Here is a 27,828-nt window from a genome sequence, read left to right as displayed (position 1 = left end):
TCATGGTATGGTCACCCGCCACTCACCCACACCCACACCCACACCCACAACCAGCCACCCACACATCCCAGTGAAATTGGTCTAAATCCACCAGTCTCCTGCTCAATAGGTGGCCTAAGTATAAACTGGATTAATTTAGCTGAGTGGACTGATTTATAATTCAATATTCTATATAATTTTTTTGTGTAAGTTTGCCCACATACACACATCTCACAATATTTAACTTGAAAAACCTAAATATCATTTTCTTTAAACCAGTTTCAGGGAGACAGAATGTACAGTCACTTTTAAATGTTAAGGACTCGTTTTAGTACAAAACTAATATTAAATGTAAGTAAGGACCTGCACCGGTAGAGTCCGGCACCCCTGCTCTCACGGTGTGAAGGACAGGTCCAGTCTCGCTCGCTCTAACCACGGAGGATACCTGTGGTCTAGCGCTGGAGGCTCCTTCCATAGGTGAGGCGCACCCCCCCCCCCCCCCCAACACACACACACCTCCACCCCTGCGCGCGCACACGTAGAGAGAAGAGTGGTAGTTTTCGGCGTGTATGAACGAGGAACTCACACACACCCGGAGAGGAGCAGCAGCGGCAGCAACACATTGCTGAAGGCAGGGAGGCAGGCGCGCGGCACGGGGACCCGCCGGAAGAAGCAGCAGCAGCCGCAGCCGCGCGAGCTGGAAGCAGACCGACCAAACACCGGCGGCAGCACGAGCGACACCGAGGCGGTCAGCGGGGCGCGGAGGAGGAGGAGGCACCTGCGCTGCCGCTCGTTCTCCCCCGCCGCCTCCCTCTCGTCGTCGCTCTCCTCACCCCTCTTTCCTCTCTCGCCGCGGCCGCCGCTTCCTCGTTAAGATGGCTGACCCTAACAGCGACGGAGAGGTACCGGAGAGCGCGCGCGGCTTCGCCCGCCAGGGAGCCCTCCGCCAGAAGAATGTGCACGAGGTGAAGAACCACAAGTTCATCGCGCGCTTCTTCAAGCAGCCCACCTTCTGCAGCCACTGCACGGACTTCATCTGGTGAGTGTGCGCGGCGCAGGAAGGGGGGGGGGGGGTGTGGTAGGTGGGGTGGGAGGTGGTGGAGAAGGACACAGGTGCCTCACTTGCTGCTGCAGCTGCGTCCTCCGCAGTGGTTCATTCACTGTCACTGTCAAATACATTCGCCATTGCCTCTCCACAATGCGACAACACCGCGGGCCCGGCGGGGATGTAGTCGGCAGCCGCATAGCAGCCGCCGCTGCTCGGCTTTTACCGCATCGCCCCGACAGCCAGCTCAAACTGCAGGTCTGGTGGAGGAATGCAGCTGCAGACGCAGGGCCCCACTGTCGCTGCTGCAGCTGTGCAGATTTGTGTACATGCTGTGTGTGTGTGTGTTTGTGTGTGTGTGTGTGTGTGTGTGCGCGCGCGCGCGCGTCACTGTCTCCTGTGAACTCTCCCAAATTTCACATCCCTGTTTTCTGTCCACAGGGGCTTTGGGAAACAGGGATTCCAGTGCCAAGGTAAGAGCTCATTCACAAATCCCTCTGCTGCAGATGGCAGTGGGTGTGTGGACGGATGTTCTCTGTCTCAGTTGTTGGTGTGTGTGTGTGTGCTGTCTTCTGGGCCTCAGCTCTGCTCTCTGTTACAATGACCTGTTGGCTGTTTCGTTGACGGTGTGTTGTGTTGGCAGGCAGGTGTCAAACTCGAAGCAGGTTCTTGCCAACAGCAGTAAATAAGCGAGAACTCTTGTGAGAGTAGAAGAGTGTGTGACGGCTGAGATGTCTGCTGGTTCAGTCCAAGGCCAGACGAGTTCAAGTCATCAGGAAGTTGCTTTTGTCTCTAGAGCTTGACATCTGATTGGATTGTAAAATGGTGGGTTTGCATTTGGGTGGTGATGTATGTCTGTGGGTGTACGTCCGGTAGTCGTGTCAGGTGGGTGGGTGTCTAGACACGGACATCTGCGCAAAATGGTTCCACAAACAGGCTCTCCACTGAGACATAGTGACACCCCTCAGTCCCACACACCACTGAACCCTAACAAATGTTTTTCCTGCAGTATCACTTCCTCCTTTCGCTGATTGCTCTCAGACACACACACACACACACACACACACATCTGGCTCAAGTCATGCGGTCAAGCATTGTTGATGAAAGGCTGACCCATCAGTTTTCATTGAATAAGAGTTTAGTGTGTGAGATGTGTCGCGTTCTGTCGCTGGTACAACAAAAAAAAAGAAAAAAGGTGAGGTTCATCATGTGTAAGAGGGTGTGGAGAAATGAACTCTCTGTGCAGGAGTGACGGACTTTAGTGATGGAGTCTGGTAATTTGCCCACATATTTTAGAAAGTAGTGACCAATCAGAGCCATGCACAGGGGAAGCTGTGGTCAGATTAGACTTTGAGTTTCCAGCGTCATCTGATACCTCGAAAGGTCAAACTGATCACATCAGAGTGAACCAATTGATCAAACGAATCTTCACCTCTTGTTGCTGAGGAAGCCTTGATTGATGGCTCAGAGGCCAGAGTGCAACTGTGTCAAAGTTGAAACTGGGATAAATTAGACTGCGACTCATGGTAAACATGTTATATTTTGAGGTTTGAACCCGTCAGTTCTTGTTTTATGTCCAAGTTACTTAGCAAAATTGTACACACAAAATTAAATCATGTTTGAAAAGTGTAGATGGGAATCAGGTGCTGACACTGATATAACTCAGAGATTAGATTTTGAAGTGATGGTGCAGATCCGCTCACTGATCCAGATTCTTTTCAAAAAGCTCAGGTTGATCCATGAACCCTCCGTAATCTAACATGAAGCACCTTACTGATCCGTTCTGTTCAGCTAAATTGTGGGTATTTTTCCTTTTTTTTGTGAGTGCAATTGCAGCAAAAAGCATCAAACTAAATGATGATGTGAAACTCAGGATCATAAAAGTAGCAAGTTCCCCCTAAAAAAAAGAAAAGCGTGTTCAAAGTCGAAAGATAGCGGAGTTGATTTAAATGTCCAGGTTACAGGAATCAAATTGTTTGAAGAGCATTTGCATCACTGTTTGGTCTTTTATTAAGATTTGAATTACAGAGAAATATTGACTTTTAAAATACGGTTTCATTGGAAAGATTTATTTCACCTGTAATCCACCAGCTCTAGTATGCCAGCTTTAAATGTGTCTGAAATATATTTTGTAAAAACATAGATGTCGATACAAAGATCAGGTGAAGATCTGTCGGCTGCTCCTGTGCAGCTCACACGTCAAATGACATAGAAGAGAGCAACGCGCGATCTATCTGAACTATTTATCATCTGGGGCTCCCAAAAAGTGTCAATCTGTTTTTTCTTGCGGGTCAAAAGGTTTGGAATTTGATTAAAAGTGAGCTTATTGATGTCACACAAAATGCTCTTAATGTTAAAAAATTGATGACATGTCAACCTGGATGAAGAAAGCTGCCATCTCAGTGACAGGAACATTGAGTTCCTTTGTCTTTTTTTTTTTTTTTTTTTTTTTAATTTGGAAACCAGCAGTAGAATCTAAAAAGATTGGAAAAAAAAAATGGATTTGAAACACTAATGATTCTCAAAGACTGATTTGGCTGCTTGCTTCAGGTATCCAGTCTCTTGGCCTCAGACATGAGGGGGAAACAGAGCCCACAATAACATTTGGTGAGTGATTAATTTGACATTTAAATCAATTTTGTGGACGTGTAAACTGAGGCGTTTTGTTTTATCTGAAGATGTCGAGTGTATCATTTCACAATTGACCAAATATTTGGTTTGACACAGAAATAAAATAGAAACCAGTTGACCAGCTAAAAGGAACACACACACACACACACTTGCTTTTTGGGAAGTGCGCTTACTCTCCATCCTCCCCAGAACCGGACAAGAAGATAGACACCCATCTTTCTCTGTCGCCCAGCCCTACTTCCAATAGTGTTATTAAAATATTCAAACAGCAGATATATGTAACCCAGAAATCTAAAAGCGACAACATTTAGTCATATTTAGCACATTTCTACTCAGATGTGATGTCTTTGACCACCAGAAAATGATGGGGGGTGGGGGGGCAGCTTATGAGTTCTCTTCATTTGATATGTAAATGTCTAAATATAGTACTTTTGTTGTCTGTTCCTTTGAGTTTGGCTTTAAAAACGCTGGAGCTACAACAGAAAAATGGCATGAATGGAAACTTGAAGGGACAATAGAGGTGTAGAGTTCAAACCGGACAGGAGGAGCAAAAAAAACAAAAAATCCTCAGCCGTTTCTAGTTGAGGAGGAATGCCAGATATGTGATGTGGACTTGTTCTGACCCGTGTGCAAGTGTGGGACAAAGGTTCCTTCTCTACATTGTGGGTGTGTTTTAAATACCTGTTTTACAGGTAAAGATTCCTCCTTTTTCTTATCTTAGCTTCAGCTTTTCCTTTATTATACTGCATTTGTCTGTGATTACACACTTCTGCACGCTGGTAACGAAACTAGGAAGTCACCTTGATTCATTTTGACTTTAAAACTCCACCATGATTTAGCTGAAGCAAAAAGATTGTTTTTGGGTTCTGAGGAAACCTTTGAATTTCACTGAGTCTGGTTGCTTCACGGTCACTTGATGACGGATCTCATCTTCCTCATCTCAGTACTGACGGCAGAGTTATGAATGAGGAGAATCTACGAGAGTTCATCTGACAGGGACAGAGTTGTTAACCCACCAGCAACATCCCACATTCAGTCTGTGGCCCCGCCCCCTGTAACCTTAAAACCTAGAGTTTGCTTACTCTTAAGGCTTCAAGTGTCGACGTTTATGATCACGTGACGCTAGTGTTTCTCTATATCCTGATCACTGGTTCAACAAGTATCCTTCTTATCGATCATACGCCAGACAAGCCAGTCCTGGATGCTGGTTGTAAGCTTGGGAAACAAACGTGTGGTTCTGGGGCTGCTCAGTGAGCTCCTCAATTTTTACTTACTTAATCCACTGAGCTTTTAAGCGTTAGTGCTCCCTGATTGGCTGTTTATCAGTGCGGAAACCTGTGCAAAATGGTGGAGCTGTAATGTTGTTGTATTAGGGCTTCGCAGTAAATTGTCAAGCATCATCATCAGGATGTGCATGATGGCCGCACTGCCAGTCGTGCAACGTCGGCGGCGCGTGAACTCAACGAGTCACACACTGCAACTTCTTGGCTACTAGACAGAAAAATTAGGTATCACATGGATCTCATTTCAGGGGCTCTTGAGTGGGATTGACATGCAGGTTCTGTTAGCACAGTGTGAACCACCAATCATAATCATTCTTAATCATTTTATCAAAGCAGAGTGCACACACACACACACACACACACACCACTCCAAAACATGTAAGAATGAGCTAAGGACATGGTGCTGATTACTGTTGACGAAGAGGGTTTTTAAAAAAAAAAAAAAAGTTCTGATGAGGAATGAAAGCTTGTTACCTCACCGGTAGCTTCCATGGTTTTGTCTCACAGTTTTAACTTGTTTGCATTTAGGTGGCATACTTTTGTTTGACAAACCTGGTTTCTAAAAATACAGAAAGCCCTTCACTGCCCTCCATGCAGCCCTGGATAGTTAACACAGCCAAGATGCTGCACTCTGGTGCTTTTGTCGCAATGTCAGTTTTTTTTCCCCAATCTCGTGCAGCCCTAACTTGTATAAAAATATGTCGACCCGCCGTGCTGTCATGGCTTATTATTTATTTACCTACCCAGCATATCCATGCAATTCTTGATATGGAGGTTAAGCCCAGAGGATGCAGTGAGTGGGATTTTGTTTTTGTACAAATTCGTGAAAAGCAGATCTGACATCACCAATTAGCATTTGACAAGAGCTCATCATTAGCAGCAGCGTCCTATCTATGGGGTTCAGTTTCTGAATCCTCCGTGTCTGTGAGGTTTGAGAACCGAGAACCGTCCAACATGGACAAACTTCCTGGAGCTGTTGATGTGAGAGTGGTGGCCCGCTGTCGTCCTGGCAGACCATCGCAGGAATACGGTTTGATTGACATTGATTTGCCGTTAAGGCTGTCAGTCAAACTAAAAGGGGTGCCATTTGTAGACTCAACTGTCAGGCTCAGCCTGGTTGCTAGGCAACAGAGCAAAGACCTCGGCGGCAGGTCAGTAGGCCTGTCTTTCAGTAGTGTGTACATACGTGTGTATGTGTGTGTGTGTGAGCGAGAGAGTAACCAAGATTTATGAGCAAAAAGCTTGTGTGACTTAATGTTGCTGTTGCTCCAGTTCTGTTTCTGTCTTTCTGACACTCTGCAAACACACAAATGAATTCTCCACCCCCTCACAGTGCCTCAAACCCAGCTGTGCCCCCATCCCTCCCTGCCCACACACACACAAACACATACACACACACATGCACACAGATACAGTCTATCTCTCTTTGACTTCATTTTTTTCATATGTTCTTCGCTTCTCACCATCTCTCTAAACAAATTTTGCGTCTCTGTGCATTTCCCTTCTTCATCCACTCTCCCCCGTGTGCCTGTTGGTTTGCTGTGTGCCGTGCTACAGATGGATGGACCTCCATCTTCACACTGTTTGACAAACTGTTGAGTCTGTGGCATCTGCTGCTATCTGGAGGCCCCAGCCAGTTTTCATGGGCCGAGTTAAAACTGCTCTCAGCAGAACTCAGGTGGAGCAGGAAAACCAGAAACGCCTTAGCTTTTCCGATTTAGAGGCAGTCGTTCCTCCGTCAAACAAAAACAGAGCTTACCTGTTTTAGAAATGCACTCAGATCTCATGATCGTCAGATTTGTTTTTTCAGGGACTTTAAAAAAGTTGAAATCAGACATGTTAAGTCAAGACTGCCTACGTCACAGCCACTAACCTAATCCTGAACCTGCTACTGCCTAAACAAGGAAACCACCGCCGCTGACGGCTGTTGTGGCTGAATGAGCGGCAGTTTTATTGGGAGAGTTGCACAGCTGTCAATCAATCTATGCGCACAACCAGATTTTTAGATGTGTCATCAATGGTCTGAATGCGTACAGAGATTTGTGAGTGTGCACAGGTAGATCCTGCAAATGTGTTTTCTGTTAGATTTTTTACATGTGTAGAATAAACAAAACAACATTTTTATTAAATTTGAGAACTGAATTGAACTTCATAAATATCTATCATGTCCAGCAGGTAATGTCTATAAATGCGCAGACAAACCTCTCAAATCTCATCAACCCCAATATTAAGATGAGCCATAACAGTGCTCCTCCAAAAAATACAAATGAGGCTCAGTAAGAACATGAGCTGATGGAGAGTTTAGCTCCGTTGGAGGAATATTGAAAGAATTTCTTTGGTCAATGCTGGACATATTTCTGCTTCTCCTTTATTTTCAGTGCGTCTCCCACAAGTGGAAACTGTTTTCCAGACTTTTTTTTTTTTTTTTGGAATCACTTTTTCGAAAGCCTGGAGTGGAAAAGACCAGAAATTAAGACCGAAATTGTTTAGACCTAAAACTGTGGTACAGACTGGAGAATAATCGCTCCTCTGGTGTCCACTGATGTGATTGGCCTTCTCAAGTAAAGTCTCCCATACGTACACACAAACATGCTGCTAGGAACCCTCGGAAAGTGCTGCCAGTATCTCTAGTGCCTCATGAAAATGTAACGAGAATGTGAATAATTAAGATTAAACCAGCGCGTAATGTCACCCCGTGTGAATGTGTGTTTGTGTTTCCTTCTTCTTTGGTGGCTGCGTGTGTGTGCGTGTGCACGTGAGCTGATGATTTTACTATCATTCTGCTCAGTGTGCTACAAATGTCAGCTTTACTGACATCTTAATTACATTTCTGATTAATCCTGTAGATAATTGCAAAGTGGAGGTGGTTTAAATCGGCTCTATGCAGGGTTATAATGTATAAATACACCAGTGATATTCTGCTCCACTACAAAGAATCCCCACATTGATTTGTCTCTAATGGAGTTCTGATGTTGGTCATGTTCACGTCTTTGTGTGTAGGAAGAGACTGATGAAAATTTAAATGGATGGATTGTACTCTATTTCCATTTGAGCCAGAGTGAGGCAAATGAATGCGTTCGTAAAATATCTTTTTCTTTTGGGAGTGGATCTGGGTTACCTCAGATGTATAAGCCATGACGACACGCCATGGTTATTTATTTTTTTAATTTCTACTTTTTAAATGGCCGCGGCCCATTTGAAAACCCAAAATTGTGATGAGCATACTTAATGGCATTGAGATTCCATCAGTTCACAGATGCAGTTTGTTTTCTGAAATAGTGACGCGACCTTTCCACTTCCAAGTTGATGATGTGTGAAGATTTTATAATACTAATAATTTATTGTTACGATTTTGTTTTTTTTACAATTTATGTGGTTGAGACCTTTTTAATTACGATCATGCGATTACGTTCGTATTTCGCTTTACAAAAGCGTAAAACGTGAGCTTCAACTTGAAGGCATTCTGTGCCCCCTAGCGGACGATCACGTCCCATACATGGGCCTCGGCGCAGTGGTTGAGAAGCCTTGTCATTCATTTTCTGTTGCATGATTACCGCAGAATTTGTAGCCACACACCTTGGAAGAAAGTGGGGAGACTGAAACACAAGATGCAGGTAAACATGTGAGTGTAACCGTAATGGAAAAAAAAAAAAAAAGAAAAAAAGATGAGCAATAACACATGAAGTGAAGCCATTAAACAAGTCAAACAGTTGACTGATGAAACTGTTAAGGCCCAAAAGTTAAAACCATTAGAATTCAGTAATGATTCAGAAGGGACAACCCTCCTCAAGGGAGTTACTCGAATGAACTGAGATTTTTTTTTTTGTTGGTAAAGTTCAGATACCTCCCATATGTTGTTACGGATGCAATTTCAGCTACAAGTTATATTTGTGATACTGAGAAAGTGCTCGTATTGATAACAGGAGGATCATTTGACTCTTAAATGTCTGGTCATCCTGATCTTCTCATGACAGTAAAGCTAAAGCTGAATACGTCAACTCGGGCTTCAGGAAAGAAATGATACACGTTTGTTCCGCTGTGCTCTGAGAATTTCAAGTCCAACAATGAAACAGACATTTGAAAAAATAATGGACAGATTCATCAGCGCGGTGACAGATGAACCATTCCAGACTGAATGAGAGAGATGAGTTGATCCATCTCTCCTACACAACTCCTGTCTACATGCTTCTACTCAACCTGCTGGACTGACAGCAGCTTGGAACCGTCGTCATTTCTCAGCATTTTTAAGTCTTGTCATCGAGTCACTCAAGACGCTGCTGAGATGTCCCGTTAAACAGAATGGGACAGACGAACGTACAACCCAAAAAACATAAATCCTCCACACGAGATCCATGGTTGGTGTTCATCATCACTGGAAGTTTGTATTGGGGCTTTTAAAGGGGTAGTTTATCCAAAAATTAAAATTCTAAGTTGGTTTATGTCATTTTACTGCCTCGAAACTCTGCTTTCACTTCTCTCTGTTACAGATCAAGATGCTTGTTTCTAGAACTGATTTGTGATTCAGGGTTATTGGAGCAGTTTCGAAAAGAAACTATTATACAAATATCTTGCAATGACGCTTTTTCCCCCTCCTGCATGATGTATAGTGACTTCAGAAGTTGGAATATATATATATATATATATATATATATATATATATATATATATATATATATAATCTCGAAATAAATGGAAAATGACTACTAGGCATATTTGAACATTTTTGCTGTTAGCTGTCACCCCTGTTAGCATCACGCTAATGACACAGGCTGGCATTTTGTGCATTTTGGAGTCACCAAGAGCTCACTTAGCTGTGGCAAATGACATTTTTGGATGAAGTATGGCTTTAAGATGGACCAGCCTTTATCTCCAGGGCTTTATAACGTGAGAGGGTTTGAATGCAATTCTTTCCAGAAGAGCTTGATACTTGATACTTGACATTCAAGAACTGAGCTCAGCTTAACTTCTGTGGACCCTTGGAAGGGGGGGGGGGGGGAATCCAGCTTCTCTTAAAAAAAAAAAATTCAACAACAAAAAAAACGTAAATATCTAACAGGATTATTATCCACCCATCCAAAGATTTGAAGCGTTTCTAGTGTCCCTAATGGAGTGTCTTTATAAAGGGGATGAGCGGTGGTGTGTTCTGTTGGGCTGCTTCAGTCAGTCACAACACTGGCTCATCTTAGCTCGACTTAAAGCAGAGAGCAGGCACAAGTCGTCAAATCCCTAAATGTAGAGCTTTCTGACTTCTCTTGTAGCAGCTTTGATGTGGTGTGATTTAAGACTCGTTCCTCCATGCTGCGATTAAATTTAAAATCAACTTAACTGAAGCAATAAAACTAAATTTAGACGGCAATGAAGGAACAAATGGGAACTGCTGAAATCTGAGTAGCTTATTGTGCGGTGACTAATGCCACATAATTGACATATTGATTCATCTCTCCTTTGCTATTGTTTTCGCCTTATTTTGTGCTGCAAGGAACTCTGAGCTGACTGTTTTTTTTATCTCCCTCTGCCCGCAGTGTGCTGTTTTGTGGTCCATAAACGCTGTCATGAATTTGTCACCTTTTCCTGTCCGGGGGCCGACAAGGGACCTGCCTCTGATGTAAGTGAATCAAACGTGCACCAAAGCTACAACACATCTCATTTTGGTCATTCTTTATTGATTGATTGTATTGAGTCGTCAATAAAAGTGCCTCTTTTTTTTTTTCCTGACCAAGCACACAAAGTGAAGCAGGTGGATGGATGTGCTCGTGTTAAATATTGATGAAGCACACAGTCACTGATTGCTTGAACAAAAGTTATTAGGTTTTTAATAAAATTTGCCAGGTCAGCAGACTGGCTTTCGGTTTGAGCACACTTCTACTTGTACAGTTCCTGTTTACAATGAAAACTCATGCAGGCGCACGCACGCACACACACACACACACGACCTCTCTTCTCCTGCTGACCTTTCGCCACCAAATCACACTGAGACATGTGAGGAAAGAAAATGTGCTGCATGGCTGCTCCAGGTTAATGAGCCAATATCTTCAGACACACACACACACACACACCATCATGTTCCCATCACCTCAGATTAATTTCACTTCTCTTCATATCCAGGAAGCTTTCTATAATTATGACCAAAAGTCCAATGCCAAACCTCAAGTCACTTTTGGTATGAATGATTAAAGCATTTTGCACATTCTGACCTCACACAAGTGATAATGCTGACTTTGGGTTAATACCGGAATGTTGCCGTTCATGTTAACTCAGCCGCTGTTGCTGCGCCAACATGCACAATCCCAGGATCGTGACACTATAGCAGCTAAATGGAACTCGGCTGTCTTTCATGTTGTTGTTTATACTACCAGTCCAAGGTTTGGACACACCGTCTCATTCAATGTTGTTTTTTCTTTATTTTTTACTACTTTCTGCATTGCAGATACATACAGAAGACATCAAATACATGTATCAATGTACATGGAGTTATGTAGCAAAGAAAAATGTTAAATAACTGTAAGTGTGTTTTATATTTTAGATTCCTCAAAGTAGCCACCCTTTGCTTTGTTGACAGCACTGCAAACCCTTGGCCTTCTCTCAATGAGCTTCGTGATGTCATCACCTGAAGTGGTTTTCACTTCCCAGGTTTGCCTTGTCAGGGTTCATTTGAGGAATTTCTTTAAGTAAAGAGAAACATCATTGCTTTAAGAACTGAAGGTCAGTCAGTCTGGAAAATTGCGAAAACTTTGAATGTGAGTCTAGAGTGCAGTCGCAAAAACCATCAAGCGCCACGACGAAGCTGGGTCACATGAGGACGGCCCCAGGAAAGGAAGACCAAGAGTCTCCTCTGCTGCTGAGGATGAGTTGATCCGAGTCACCAGCCTCAGAAATCGCAAGTTAACAGCACCTTAATTTAGAGCCCAGATAAATGCCACAAGAAATTCTAGTAGCAGACACACCTCTACACCAGCTGTTCAGAGGAGACTGCACCAATCAGGCCTTTATGGTTGAACAGCTGCTAAGAAACCACTACTAAGGAAAAGCAACAAGCAGAGGAGCTTTGTTTGGGCCAAGAAACACAAGGAGTGGACAATCAGACCAGTGGAAATCTGGGCTTTGGTCTGAGTCCAGATTTGAGAGCTTTGGTTCCATCGGCCGTGTCTTTGTGCAATGCACACAAGGTGAACGGATAGTCTCCACATGCATGGTTCCCACCGTGAAGCATGGAGGAGGAGGTGTGATGGTGTGGGGGTGCTTTGCTGGTGGCAGTGTTGGGGGCTTATGCAATACTGAAGGCACACTGAACCAGCATGGCTACCTCAGCGTCCTGCAGGGACACGCCATCCCATCCGGTTCACGTTAAGTTGGACCATGGTTTATTTTTCAACAGGACAGCGACCTCAAACACACCTCCAGGCTGTGTCAGGGTTATTTGACCAAGAAGATGAGTGATGGAGGCTGCACCAGATGACCTGGCCTCCACAGTTACCTGACCGAAACCCAATCCAGATGGTTTGGGATGAGATGGACCGCAGAGAGAAGGCAAAAGGGCCAGCAAGTGCTCAGCGTCTCTGGGAACTCCTTCAAAACTGTTGGAAACGCGTTTCAGGTGACGACCTCACGAAGCTCATGGGGAGAACGCCAAGAGTGTACAAAGCAGTAATCAAAGCAAAGGGTGGCTGTTGGTAAGGAACTAAGATATAAAACCTGTTTTGAGTTATTTCACACATTTTTGTTTGCTACATAATTCCATACGTGTTCATTCATAGTTTTGATGTCTTCTGTGAGAATCTTCAATGTAAATAGTCGTGATAATAAAGAAAAAACCTAGAATGAGGAGGTGTGTCCAAACTTTTGACCGGTGGTGTACTTCTTTGCTTTTTCTCCCATCAAGTGCCAAAAATGGGCAAATCTCTACAGCCAGTTTTCTTGTGGAAAGTCTTGACACAAGCATTGAGGCTGTCACATCAGTAAATTAAGGATGTTGGGGAGATTGGAAACGTTGACTCACAACTTCCATTTTTTTTTTACTTTTTACTTTTTCTGTTGTCCATGCACGTGACTCTGTAATTGTTCTCTCTCTCTTTCTCCTGTTGTTCCTGTCTCTGCAGGATCCTCGTAGTAAACACAAGTTTAAGGTCCACACTTACTCCAGCCCCACTTTCTGTGATCACTGTGGCTCACTGCTCTACGGGCTGATCCACCAGGGCATGAAATGTGACCGTATGTACACGTGTGTGTGTGTGTGTGTGTGTGTGTGAGAGAAAGAGACCCCTTGCTGTTTCTTTTGAAGGATTTTTCACCCAAAATGTAGAATTTGCCCTCCAGTTACTCATTGTTGGGGGTCTCTTTTCACCCTGCAGGACTTTTTGGTGATGTAAGAATTCAGAAAATGTCAGGCACAAAGTTTTAGCTTCAAGCTAATCAAGACCAACCGCTAACAGCCCCACCCTGTCCAACTGCCGGTTTATAAACTCTCAAATGCATCAGTCAGTATATTTAAGGTTTTCTTCATCCAGTCGAATGCTTTTCAGTTGTTTTCATTTCAGGTAAAAACAGACACATTGTAACACTTCCACTTTGGACATGAACATTCACACCAAACTGTAAGGTGCTTGTTTGTTTTGAGCTCGAATAGGCAAATTATACCATTTTGGTGAAGATTTGTTCTGAGGCGGCAGCACAATGGTATCTTGTTCTAGAGGAAGCATGTTGAGGAGTTCATCTGCATCACATTTAGGGCTTTGTTTCTGGCAGAAAAGGGTGGACAGTGTCCCAGAGTCAGGAAGAGAAAAACAATGTCTCAACGGTAACACGTTCTGAGATGGACTGTGGTGAGATGGATAGCGATGAGAAGCTGCATGAGCTGCAAGAGAATTGAAACCTCCAATCTAAATCAATAGAAAACAGCCAGCAAGAACCCTCTCACTCTCCTCTCTTGCAGAGCCATGATACCACCCACTGATCGTGAGTGAGTGGATTAATAGGCGGAATTTGGTACGTCAGAGCGCGCTGACATCTAGTGGGCGGACTGAAGAATTACACTGAGCTTTGCCTGTTAAAAAGAAACACAGTCTGCTTTGTTACATATTAATCATGAAAAGAATGAGTCAGAGCCTCTTCAGAAAATGTATTCTTATTGATTTACTGTGTATTTTATGCATTTAATTTGTCTACTTAGCATATAAACCTCTTTGTCCTTTCAGTTTCTCACCCTCCTTCTCTTAGTTCATCCAGGTTTTTTTGGGTGAAGTATTTTTTTTTTTAATTGGAGGGTTTTGTGTCGGTCACATGTCGTACAAATTTTTAAGTTGAAACCTCTTCCATTGTTTTTGGTTGAATATATAAATAAATTAACATGACTGTAAAATCATAGCCACATGATTGTGAGATGAATTAATTGTCAGATGTGGGAAAAGTGCTTTTAGTTGACAATGAAAAATTAATTTCTCCACATTTCTGATTTATCTGTAGTGTGTTACTTATGAACAAATGTTCACTTTATAAAATGTCACAAAGTAAAGATTTGATTGATTTCACTGTATTAATGATGATGATGGTGTGTGTGTGTGTGTGTGTGTGTGTGTGTGTGTGTGTGTGTGTAGACTGCATGATGAACATCCATAAACGGTGTGTGGCCAACGTCCCAAGCCTGTGTGGGACAGATCACACCGAGAGAAGAGGACGCATCCACATCTCGGCCCAGATCGCTGAGGACACTCTCACCGTCACCAGTTCGTGCACCGTCCCTCTGTTTGCCTTCCTCTTCATTCTTGATTTTTGGCTCAATTTCTGCTACAGTTTGTCAGCTGAGAGGGAGAGCTCCTCTCAAATCACTATCCAAGCCCAAGACTAAAACTGGAAAGTCCATTAGTCGATCGATGATCTAATGATTGACCCACATCGCCGCTAGGACATGCATCCACGTGCCAGCGCGCACTCTCGCAGACAGCTCTGAATTGATTATGGAACACAAACTAAATTGTTGTTAAGTGTTGTCAAATGTAGCCAGAGTTATTTAGGGCAGGCCAGAAAGGGAGCCACAGCTTTAAATTTAGGAGTGTTGCAGGGTTATGTCTTGCTGTCCCCTAGAAAGGACAAAATAGCAAACTTTGGCCTCATTTTGCTCAGAAAAAGGTGCAAAATAAACCCACAGCTTTCGCTGGGTTTTCAAGTCTTCAGAGCCTGATCTACTAAGCAGCTCAGGCACTGGGAGATGAATTCTTTAAGTGACGAGAGCTCAGCAGGTGCAAGTTGGTGGGATGTTTGGGATTGTCAAGTTCAGGAGAGGAGACAATAATTCTGTAATCTTGATTATGTAACATTTAAAGAACCTGGGAAACATGATTGCTCAAATATTTATCAGAGAATTATGCTATCATAGTCAAAAAGAGCCAAAGCTATAACATGCATACGCACACAGGCACACACACACACACACACACACACACACACACACACACATATGATTTTAGATTTCATTGATGGTCATGTTTGAACATTGTCCACTATTTATCTGTGTTACTGTAAGCAGATCAATTCCATCAATTGCTTCATAGTAGTCCAACCACCCATTTATAGATTTATATAAGACTTTATTTAGTGCACATTTCCCGTTCTTTAGAGGCAGAGGATTTTACCGGGAAAAACAGAGTGACTGCAAATAGTTGGAATACATTATCAACCCCTTTTGCATCTGATCTCCTTTTTTTTTTTGCTTCATTAATCCATGTAGACCCTATAAATGTGTAGGAAAAAAACCCATGACATTTTTGTTAATTACCTCCTAAACCCTTAAAGGTTTTCTGAAAAACTTGATAGAATTGTCAACATCCACTAAGCTTTGTTTCTAAGGAAGTTGTAGATAGAAATATGAAATTAAAAACAAAAAAGTTTAGGCCTTTGGGTTGACCAAACTGTACAGTGACTGTCCTTGGAGCTAATCTCCTCTAAATATTAAAAAAAAACAAAAACATCTAACAACCACTAATATGACATGGATGTTGCTTCAGGTCTTAATAGAGGATCCATTCAAACCTTTCCTTGGGTCTCTGAAGTAGAGCAACCCATTTGGTGTGCCTGTTTTCTAAACACGCAGCATCATTTATCCAGTATGCATTTCTTTCCTCCTCTTTCGCTCATTGTGTTGCTACTCTCCTCGTCCCCCTCGCAGTCAAAGAGGCCAAGAACTTGGTGCCCATGGACCCCAACGGCCTGTCAGACCCCTACGTGAAGCTCAAGCTGATCCCAGATCCCAAGAGTGAGAGCAAGCAGAAGACCAAGACCATCAAATGCTGCCTCAATCCCACCTGGAATGAGACCTTCACCTTGTGAGAAATCTCTCATTTGTCTTACTTTTGGAGGGAAACTTGTTTATTTGGCCATGATTTTAAATCACATAACAGTAAAACTGAAACTTTCCTTTCGTTTATTTTCACTGTTGAAGTTGCCCAAAATCCTGTTTGGGGCCTTAAAGTTTTTGTCCGTTTGTCATTTTCAAGGATCTAGAACACAGTGAAGAAAGACTCATGGAAATACTCTATAAAATAAGAGTTTAAACAGTGGGAGGGGGACCATATTCATCTATGGGTTCAAAACTTAAAATCATGAGCAGCAGGATGTAACAACAATGATATGCATGGTAGTTATGTAAAGGTGTTAAAATGTCAAATGTTGCAGCTTAAACAGTTTAAAAATAAGACCGTAAGAAATTATAAGCTTTTAGTTATTATCTTTTACTTATATTAAGAACATCCCTCTTCTTATGTCACTTTATTTATTTATTTTTTTTCCTTCAGCAACCTAAAAGAAAGCGACAAAGACCGCCGTCTGTCTGTGGAGATCTGGGACTGGGATTTGACCAGCAGGAATGACTTCATGGGATCTCTGTCCTTTGGGATCTCGGAGTTACAAAAACAAGGAATAGACGGATGGTAAGATGTCAGGATGTCCAGATGGAGGAGATCAGGGGGAAAGTGACACAGGTGTCCATAGACAGGCGTGAATATTTAAGAGCTTTGTTGTCATAGTCTGTTGGTAATCCTGGATTTTCTCTGACATTGCTCTGTCTAAACTTAGGTTTAAGCTGCTGTCCCAGGAGGAAGGAGAATACTTCAATGTTCCCGTCCAGCCAGATGGAGAGGATGGTAATGAGGAGCTGCGACAGAAATTTGAGGTGAGATGTGGAACAACAAAGGATCATGTTGGGCTTAGTTTCTTGCTTGTTCTTTCACAGCTCGTGATACCTTCCCTCATAGTCCTCTTCTTTTCCTTCCATTTTTCCTCTCTCCAGAGGGCGAGGGTGGGCCCGGGGAAGCCCACAGACTCCTCCTCCTCTGTCTGCAAGTACGACAGCAATGGCAATCAGGACCGAGTCAAGCTGTCCGACTTCAACTTCATCATGGTTCTGGGCAAGGGCAGCTTTGGAAAGGTACACTCACAGAAATATTTGTGTGTGTGTGTGTGATGTGGGGAAACAAACAGCTGGAGGGCTATAAAACTCATCTCTGGTTCCCCTCAGGTGATGCTGGCTGAGAGGAAGGGCACAGACGAGTTGTACGCCATCAAAATCCTCAAGAAGGACGTGGTGATCCAGGACGACGACGTGGAGTGCACCATGGTGGAGAAGAGAGTGCTTGCTTTGTCGGGGAAACCACCCTTCCTCACCCAGCTGCACTCCTGCTTCCAGACAATGGTAGGACCCCGTAACATCTTTTAATAGAAGAGACATGTCTACGCAGTAGGAAGGTGCAGGGCCACAAATGATGGTACTGATTACATCAGAGTTGGCACTACAGGATGTCAAAAGTGAAGAGGGTCATTGATTGGTTCTTCATTGTCTTCATACCACTTGATCTTTGTCCTCCAGGACCGATTATATTTCGTGATGGAGTACATTAATGGAGGAGACCTAATGTACCAGATCCAACAGGTTGGGAAGTTCAAGGAGCCTCATGCTGTGTGAGTACCCTTAGCCAGTATCAGTATTATAATCACTGCTTAAAGCACTATCTGATATCAGTGGATGATAGCAGTGCTACCTGATCCACAGCCCCACGATTTGATTATAAAGGTGTCATCGATGCAGCTTGATGCATCAAAATTTTTGCCCAGGTCAAAAATTTCTCACAGGGGTTCCACTGGGCTCAGAGCTGCAGGCTGCTTGGGTCCTAGCGTAGGATTCACGACATTTCCATACCCATCAAAGCACCTCCTGGAGGCCTGTCTCTGCACACTCTTGAACATTTAACAAAGAGTAACAATATTCATGAAGTCCTTTTTGACAAAAAAAAAAAAACCTTTATTTTTGCTTTTAATGTGTGAGACAATACAGTAATCTTGAAAAACAAGCATTAAAATAATTTAATAAAATTGATAGAAATGTAAGTCCTACGTCTTTACTTGTATCTTTTCTGAATGTTGGCTACACCTAACAAACATTATAGTGTCTATCATTGTTAATACAACTGTGGTTGAAAGCTGGTGTTCATCTTTTTTTTTTCTTTTTTTTTTTTCTTGGAAGCTTCTATGCCGCTGAGATTGCCACCGGACTCTTCTTCCTTCACTCCAAAGGAATTGTGTATCGGTGAGTTGCTTTGTGATGTAGCTGTAATCTGCATGCGATTGTCTCTGAATAGAAGATGGACCGATTTCCTGCTTGTGTGTCTGCAGAGATCTGAAACTGGATAATGTGATGCTGGACTCTGAAGGCCATATAAAGATCGCCGACTTTGGCATGTGCAAAGAAAACATGTACGACGGAATCACCACGAAGACCTTTTGTGGAACGCCAGACTATATTGCCCCTGAGGTGTGTTAACCTGCTGTATGGTGACCAGTTTGGTGCTGTGCGTGTGTGTGTGTGTGTGTGTGTGTGTGCGTGGTCGTTCAGCCTCTGAATGAGACTGTTTGTGTTACAGATCATAGCCTATCAGCCTTATGGGAAGTCTGTGGACTGGTGGGCCTTTGGAGTTCTGCTCTATGAAATGCTCGCTGGCCAGGTTTGTAGCCATTACACATAACTCCCTTTTAACGAAGAACACCCGATTGTGACAAAAAACAATGACGTGTAACTTCATCATGCCTGTCCAGCCACCTTTTGACGGGGAGGACGAAGACGAGTTGTTCCAGTCGATCATGGAGCATCACGTCTCTTACCCTAAATCCATGTCCAAAGAAGCTGTTGCAATCTGCAAGGGGGTGAGACCACATGCCCCAGAACACATACAGACTCACAATCTGGCCTCCAATATGTCGCTCTCAACACTGGAGGGTCCTTCTCCTCCACCCCAAACCTAAAGTGCATATTCCACACAATGGAGGACACATCAAACACATTTTACTACTTTGTGAACATTATTTCAGTCAAGCACATACCACTACATTAACACACATGATTTCATCAGCAATTAATCAGTTTTTCGTGATGAATCATTTTTACTCGTGATGATTTATAGTTCAGCTTTAGTGAGAATGTAGCAGCTGAGGAGAGGACCACCCCCTCAGGAATTGGTAGAGAACAGAAATAGAGCTGAGACAGTGTGAATGTTAGTCCATCGGTCATGTCAAAGGTGATTATGTGTGATAAATGCCGCTACTAGCGCCCTCTTTTAGTAACAGAGTCATGGTGGAAGGCCAGTGGATGGGAATAACTTGTAGACAATGCACACTCACACTCCTACGATATTGTTTGTGTCTGTGGTTTTAGCTGATGACCAAGCACCCAGGTAAGCGTCTGGGCTGCGGTCCAGAGGGGGAGAGAGACATTAAGGAGCACGCCTTCTTCCGCTATATAGACTGGGAAAAACTGGAGAACAAAGAGGTCCAACCGCCTTTCAAACCTAAAGCTGTGAGTATATTCCACGTACGCACTCCTCAGCTGTTGACTATAACCTGAAAGTCACCTGTTGGCTGTAGACATTGGTTACAATACTGAAGGAATTCCAAGGAACGATTAAGTCGAAGTTGAGGTAAGTGAGAAGACTGCTCATCCCCTGCTCCTCACCATCACCTGCCATTGGTCACTACTCTCACAAGTACAGAGCCGGCGTCTGTGATTGTAGTCACCAATGATAAAGCTGAGATGTCACTGGCCCACCAAAAATAGACCAATGGAAATCCACAGTTTCGGCTGTGTGTGTTTTGATTGGTTGATGTCATGTTTTAGTTGTATCTCTCTTTTTTCTCTTTGTCGTTGTCCTTTTTTTCCTCACATCCCCCATCATACTCACTCCATCCCTCCATCTCTCTCTCTCTCTCTCTCCTCTCCTTTCCACGGCAGTGTGGGCGTGATGCGGAGAACTTTGACCGTTTTTTCACGCGCCACCCGCCAGAGCTGACCCCCCCAGATCAGGAGCTTATAGCCAACCTGGACCAGGAAGAATTCCAAGGCTTCTCATTTGTTAACCCTGAGTACTCTCACACGACTCACTGACCACGCCACATATCACTGGGCTGCACTAGTAAACCCCCACCTTGGAAACACACAGGAAAAACTTCTTCAAAATATCAGCATGATGTCATATCCAGGCGGCATTCAGCTGAGCGAATAGTTAAAGGAAGATTTGGCATTTTGGGAAAAATGTGCTTTTGGAGAGTTTTTAGTTGCTACTACAGGTTGTAACTACAAACAACAGCCAGGTGCAGTTGGTTATCAGAGTTTATTTGTCACAGTGACTAAAGAATCATGGAATCCCAGATTGAAGTTTTATTTATGCCACATATTCTCAGGAGTCAACTAGGACCTTGAAGACCTTTTAGCTAACGCAGACAGTTAGAAGGGTATCTGTGATTCAGCTCATAGCACAACTGTCTCATGAAACTTGAAAATCGGGTGTTGGGAGTTTCTTGATTATCCATATTTAGTTTTGACAAAGCTGTGGCCCACTGCATCCCTGGGATTCAGCAGTAAGCTTGCAAAACAGACTCATAGCAAGACAGCTTCATTTCTAAATATGGTTTTAAACCTCTCATAAACAGTCTTGCAAAAATAACCTGAACAGAATTTTACCCTATTTGTCCGCCAGCCTGCAAGAGCAACTCATACTGCTAATAATGATCAACCAGCAGTTCCAGATTAGGGTTAAATGAGAAATGGTGTATAAATTGGTGAATTTAAGAAGTTGTGTTGTTGAACAATACAGAGAGCCATTTGGGATTTTTGGGTGTTTGCACTGACCCACTTCATTTTTAAAATACAGTTTTCATGTAAAAAAAAAAAAAAAAGAAGAGAGAAATTCATTGACATTAAGCCTGTCCAAGTTATTTTAATAAAAACCATGGAGAAAAAAACTCAATATCACATAGAAGAAAAACTCTTTTCAGACATTTAAAATCACTTCATTCAACCTCTGTGCAGCCTTCTGCTATTGCTGGGTTTAATGCATTCACACATTTTTCTGTTCCACACAATAGAGCAAATATGAATTTTTTTTAATTTTTTTTTTTATTTGAGACTCATTAACATTAGCTTTCTGAAACATGAAATGATGTGTTCAAAATCCTGAAGACAGACGTGGGCTGACTGACTGGGGCTGAAGACAGCGACTTTACTTTAGCTGCTACTAGAATAACATGCTTGAGTCTGATAGCATTTTTGCGGTGAAGTTGCATTGGGGGTAATGTAGGTATCAGATTTGTTTGAGGAGGCAGAATATGTGGACTTAAACAGAGAATATGTCTTGTTCTCCAAGTAATTCTTTAAAGAACACAACCTGGTTTAGAACATTGTAGGAGCACAAGAGGCGGAGTGCTACATTAATGCACTGTACAGAGCATTGGGTTTCCCAAAATGTCAAATTATTCCTTTAAATAATATCCAGATAGAAATGCAGACAGGTGCTCTAATGCTAACAATCAGCAGAAATACCTGTATATTTAAGTGTCAGTCAACCAGGAGGAGACTCCAGCAGCCGCACTGTTATTAGCAAGTCTCGTATCAACTCTACTTGCTGCATTTCTATCGTTAGCTCAGACTTGTTGCTCGTGCCTGAATGCTGCGCGGCTCCGTGCAACACCATCAGGTTCAGGTCGGAGTCTGACCGCAGGACCAACCTGAACCTGCACTGTCTCCGTCACCCTCCCTGTAATTGCATATTGACTATGACCTATTAGTAATATTGCTGAGTGTACTATGATCACATATTGGTAAAATCCATTCCGTGTAAGTGAAAACTGACCATTGCTTTGCTATGATTGTTTGAGTACTAATCAGTTTCCTAACGTTGACTTTTGTCTATAGGACCAAATCCTTCTATACTTTCTGTTCACTCAGTGTTGTGGTGAGCGTATCTGAAATTTTTGCTGATTTCATTTTTAATTAGTCAAAGGTTAGACGTCTGAATACAGGCAAGAGTTTAGGTCTACGTCAGTTTAGTGATTTTTGACTGAAAGTTCATTCATTACCGTAAACATTCACACAACACTGTTTTGACGACAGGGGGCAGATGTCCTTGCTTGTTACCAACCATTTAGGGGGGATTCCACGTACAGTGGAGCCCTGCAGTCTCTTGTGAAGCTGGTAGTTTGTAAGTGTACAGAAACAGGGTGTCCTAAAGTGCCAAAATGAGGTTGAGTCATGAGGACGCAGTCAAAAAAATGTCCTCAACAACTGTGATGAAGGGCAGCCATCTCGTGCCATTATTCAGTACATGTATACTTATTAGAATATGCATTATAGCTTATCTGTTCTCCCAAAATACCTTTTGAAAGTCATTTTCATATGCAACATGTCGGAGAAGACGTGTTTCATTGTTGACAGGTTGTATTATCTTTTTGTAATCGTGCAACAAGGCAGGTCAGTTCCAATGTGTCAAAGCTAGTTCTATGAGCTTGAATCAAAAGGAGGGCGTAGTGGTGACGTCACAGCTTTGTTGTCATATAAAGATGCTCGCTGATGAAGAGGATGGTGTCGCCGAATGAGCTCCTTATTGTGATAACACAGGATATATGAAAGTCAAATGCAAATATATATATCAAGTTCTATATCAGAGAAATATTTGGATGAATTGTTTTGGATGAGAGAGAGATGCTTTTGTGGATTGTTTAATTGTACTGTATGACTGGAAACTGATAATATACTCACTGGTGCCTACCAGACTACTGCTGCTGTGTCTGCCTTCTTACTGCTGTCACAAAAACAACAATAACAACAACAACAACAACAAAAAACGGCGAATTGCTGAGCTAGCTAGAGCTATGGATGGATAGCTCTGCCCAAAAACATAAACAGAAAAAAGATACTCGACTCATAAGTAAAGACGTTAAAAAAATTTACTATATCTATGCAACGATCATAGTTAAGATATTTGTCGTACGCCGGCGTACAGTCTTCGTCGGGGAGTTACAGACATCTAAATGTATGTTTATTTAAAAGAAAATCACTAATGAATTTAGGGACTGTATCATGTTTAGTTTCAACAGAACCTGAAGCGTAAAAATCACAGATTGTAGTTCTATTGAGGTGATGTGCCCTTTTTGTTTTTAAAGCCACGCTGGCTTTCTTTTTGAATACTTATAACTTGAAACATGTCGAGCCAAGTTTCCTATTTGACCTTTTTGAAACAAGTCAAAGAGTACATAGGATAACCCTGTGATTGCTACAGCAGTAATGGATTAGTAGCGTGTTTACAAGTATAGTGGTGAAAAAATACTCTTTAAATAAGCTTACATCTGTTTGAGCTGTAATTGTGATTACCTTGCGGCCCCCCACTTTATTGTCATGGAGTGTTAAAATTGCCCTGAAGTCAAAGACACGCTGCAGAGGAACACTGCAGCATCACACCTGCTTCTTACACAAAACTGAGCTGGCTTAGTGGTGAGTATGTGGTCCGGTGGTAGAGAAGTTTTCAATCCCGCCCCAATTCAGCTGGAAGCCCTGTGATGAGAGAGGTAGGACACCTAAATCTCTGTATGATCTGTGTGTGTGTGTGTGTGTGTGTTGGTGTGTGTGATACGTGCGTCTTGCCTGGGGCTCACTGCTTCACCTCCCTGTGTGAAATCCTTTCCGGTTGTGGTTTGGTCTTCAGCTGATCTGTTCTACTGATCCGTGTCTGTACTGGAACATTCTCTCTCTCTCTGGCTCTGGAAGTTTGTCTTGGATCTTTCTGCATCTGTGCTGTTGATCTGTTTCAACAGGTCTTTTCCATCATTTGATGTGTTTTTGGGTTTGTTGGCCAGGGTGTGTTGTGCCTATGTCGAGCTGCCCCCCCCCCCCCCCCCAGTCCTGACTTCAGAGTCTTTCCTGTCATGACACCCATTTACAGATTATCAGAGGTGTGGTTGTAATCTGATGATTTTAAACTTGATAAAACGTTGGAAATTGACTTGGAGATAAATGACTCCTGACTTCACTTCAACAATCGTAACATCTTAACAACAAAGTGCCTAACAGTCTCGACTGTCATTCGCTCTCACGTACACCATACCACAAAGCACTGTCCTGCCATCAGGAGTGACTGGGGTTCTGCTGCCTCCCAGCACAAAGGTCCCAGGTTCAATTCCTGCCCATCACAGCTCCTTAGTGTTCTCTCTGTATCTTTGTGGGTGTTCTTCAGCTGCTCTGGTTTCCCCTGACATCAACAACATGTCACGTGTTTAATAAACCTGTGGCCGCTCCTGACAAAGACACTGCCAGCAAGATCTCAGTGCTCCATAGACGACGGGTGTAACGCAGAAGACACATTTTGTTGTAGCCCATGTACAATGATGATTAAGACTTCTTAAGAGTGTCTTGTTCGAGGAAACTTGGACAGGAGGAGTAAGGGATCGTCCTACATTGTGAGCCACAGCCATCTCTGCGCCTCATAGACTTGAGACTCATTTGTGACTTTGTCCCACCTATGCAGGTTATTAATAGAATGTCTCTCTGTGATACTGGGCATCGCTTGCTTCCTTCTCTACCCCTCATCTTTGTGCTCAAGTTGTTCTTTATGTCGAATTTGTACCTCCTCTGGTTTGAGTCTGCCTTTTTCACGCTGCAAAAATTCACACCATCTGTATTTTTACCATGTCTTTTTACTCACTGTGTCTCTTTTCGTCTCGTCTCTCTGTGGCAGAAATCTCGCCGTGACGTTGGCAACTTTGACAAGGAGTTTACAAAGATGGCGGTGGAGCTGACACCAACAGACAAACTCTTCATCATGAATCTGGACCAAAATGAGTTTCAAGGCTTCTCCTACACCAACCCTGAATTCGTCATACAAGTGTGAGGAGTTCCTAGTGCCGAGACTTAACTCCAACCCGACCAGCCCAGTGATATCTCATCTTTCATCTCCACCTGGACTCAAACCACCAAAGCTAAAACCACATACAAATCATCTCTTAAACTGGACAATATCATACTGACCCCTGCAATTACACAAGTAACTCATGCTAACGGTTTTATTAGCTGGTTGGTCATGGTGGGACTGAGCTTGACCAGTAGCCACATTATAACAAACCAGTTTCCCGGTATGTGTAGTTTTCACGGGACCTCGTGGTGGGTATGTCACTACAGAGTCTGGCAATCGAGAACCACACTGAATATGTAACTGTGTGTATGTGCTCTATTGATCAACAACAGTGTCTCTTTGTTTACTTGATTTCCCTCTCTTCGGCCCGCAAAAGTTGCATCATGAATATTCCATGATCAATATGTCATGTATGTGCTCATACATGTGACTGTGCAGGGTTTGGAGGGAAGGAGGGTTTGTTTAAAACCTCATGTCTAAGTTAGTCCTGAACTTAGTCTTACGCACGTCTTGTCTTCCAAATTGATGCAAAAAAAGTTTAAAAAAAAAAAAAGAAGAGATATCCCCTAAATGCCTGTTTGGCAGCGATATTTAAAAATGTCTCTGTCTTTCTCTTGCTTAATCTCTTTCCTCTATGGCACTATGTACGCAGTGGGTTAGTGCTGTGTAGGCCTTTACAGTCTTTGTGGTGCAGCTCCTCTATGCATGCCATATTTGTAGGTACAGTAGTTCTTTAAGATTTACTTTTGACATATCAGAGGAAATAAAACCTTTTGTGTCTTGAATTTATTGATGCAAGTCAGTTTTGAACTACCCTCAAATCAAGTTTCAGTTTCGAATGCTGTGTTCACTCTCTAATAATGTCAAGAGTTTGCTGCTTTACAGCGCACAGAGCAGAGACTGAACTGAATGAATATATAAAGTAGTTGTAATAATTCTGTATGTTTCGATGTATGTGTAAATAAGAACGGAATCTAGAGCTAATGGTGGTACTCATGTTATTGTGCATTTCTCAACTAGCAACTGTATCCCATCTTCCTTTTTTTCCCACCAGCAACTTTTTAATGGAATATTCCAACTTTCTGGGGACCTGCATATTGTTGATCATCATGTTTTTAGAGCCAGACAAGCAGACAGATACCCTTATCTCCTCTCCACGTGTACTAGGGACTCCCACCAGACAACTGACCGCTAGTTAGCCTTGCAATGAATGCTAGCAAAGGGATAGTGCACAAAGCTGTCTCATAAGTAATCAAATCAGGTTCATAAGTAATCAAATACAACTCAATGCTAAACCATCTGTGTGTGCATTAATATAAGTACGATTATGTTTAATATTGGGTACGAAATACTGTTGAAAACTCAGTTACTGCAGGCTTTGGAAGCTGAGTGCAAGATAAAGGTTGGAGGCTAAAGTTGCCAAAGTAGATGTAGGAACCTGAACCTAAAAACTTAAGTAATTTTCAACTGTATTTTCTTAGTGATTGTGAAATGTGACTCTAGTTCTATTATTGCAGGAATCGACCATTTTGGATTAAAGTGTATTTGATTACTTCTGAGACTGTTGTCTGCTGCCCCACTGCTGGCATTCACTGCAGCTAAGCTAACTAGTAGCAAAGCCAGCTAAGCAGTCAGCGATCAGGCTGTATTTGCTTTGCAATGAACACAGAGAGGATTAAAGCATATCTGGCACTAAAGTTGATGAACAATAACTATTTTCCAGAAGTTGGCATGTTCTTTCATACGTTTCTCTCTTTGTTCTATCCTTTTCTTTCTTTTGCCCTTTCCACTCCTACCTTGTCCCTAGCTAACCCACACCAGTAGGATTTGATGAGAAGGAACTGGTGAATGAGATAAGAGGAGGAAGAGGTGAAATTTATTGTTTACTATGCAAAAGGAAGCAGAAGAAGAGGGTGAGGTGAGGAAGGGAGGGCACCTTTTTATAAAGTGACATGAATAAATTGTGTAACGAGCGTAATCATGTGTTGCATGCGCCGTCTTTACCTGCGCGTGAGAGACACCTACATTAAAATCAATGATCATACCATTTCAGTAACTTTGGCTTTTGTGTTTTGTTGCAGACTGCATGGAGCTGGTCAACCACATTTACACGATTAATTGCACAACTTTCTTGTGACTCAAGAATGCAGAAAGAGCTAGCCATGTATATTTTGCTTGAAGCTAATGGCAGCTGACTGCTATCAATAATTATGATCACTTTTTTCTGGAATAATCCCCCTTTTCTTTATCCATCCATGGACTACGTTATCCATAAACATTGATTGGAGCGAAAGCGAAAGTACAACCCCTCTGGATCATGATCAGCTAGCAAATTCAGCTGAACCAATTCACTTTGGAGCGTCTACATTTGTTCACGGTAGCTCCAAATTTGTGTCACAGTTTGCATGTCAGCAATTCAAATCAAAGTGTTTGTGAATCTCCTGGAAAATGTGCTGGAGAGTGTGAAAACAGAATTTTGTTTATTTTTTACTGTTAGCATTCAGTCACCATTAGCTTCTAGCTAAATATGCATAGCTGCCTCTGCATTCAGGAGTTACAGGAGTAATGTAGTGAAATATATTTATGAGCTCAAGACATCTGTTTTAAGTGCTTGCAAGACAAAATACACATTGTGGGTGAGGTATCGCTAGATGAACGTATATTTCCCAACGAACTC

At 42.7% G+C, this 27,828-nt stretch overlaps 1 protein-coding gene across 2 annotated transcripts; it reads left to right on the top strand.

The window, feature by feature from the left end:
- The first annotated feature begins 515 nt into the window (after window positions 1-515).
- Window positions 516-27,828, top strand: LOC147257775 (protein kinase C beta type-like). 2 transcript variants are annotated; one of them, XM_086211937.1, is made up of 17 exons: window positions 516-1,018; window positions 1,466-1,497; window positions 10,461-10,543; window positions 13,035-13,146; window positions 14,529-14,657; window positions 16,097-16,253; window positions 16,722-16,856; window positions 17,002-17,098; window positions 17,216-17,353; window positions 17,444-17,617; window positions 17,792-17,883; window positions 18,446-18,508; window positions 18,595-18,733; window positions 18,843-18,923; window positions 19,015-19,122; window positions 19,631-19,771; window positions 24,978-27,828. In XM_086211937.1, exons 1-17 carry the CDS (start codon window positions 855-857, stop codon window positions 25,128-25,130), a joined length of 1,998 nt encoding a protein of 665 aa, XP_086068063.1. In that variant the 5' UTR covers window positions 516-854; the 3' UTR covers window positions 25,131-27,828. The 2 variants fall into 2 exon arrangements, with proteins under 2 accessions (XP_086068063.1, XP_086068062.1); XM_086211936.1 differs by lacking the exon at window positions 24,978-27,828 and adding an exon at window positions 20,204-23,019.

The sequence above is a fragment of the Aulostomus chinensis genome, chromosome 8 (genome assembly GCF_037954235.1).
Source record: "Aulostomus chinensis isolate RoL2024-O1b breed Wild chromosome 8, RoL_Achi_v1.0, whole genome shotgun sequence".
Taxonomy (NCBI): Eukaryota; Metazoa; Chordata; class Actinopteri; order Syngnathiformes; family Aulostomidae; genus Aulostomus; species Aulostomus chinensis.
This window is presented reverse-complemented; position numbering and strand designations above follow the sequence as displayed.

Coding starts and splice junctions, on each gene's coding strand:
- LOC147257775 (XM_086211937.1), top strand. CDS start 855: ATGGCTGACCCTAACAGCGACGGAGAGGTACCGGAGAGCGCGCGCGGC. Junction 16,857..17,001: donor AAACAAGGAATAGACGGATG/GTAAGATGTCAG, acceptor GTCTAAACTTAG/GTTTAAGCTGCTGTCCCAGG. Junction 17,099..17,215: donor AGCTGCGACAGAAATTTGAG/GTGAGATGTGGA, acceptor TCCTCTCTCCAG/AGGGCGAGGGTGGGCCCGGG.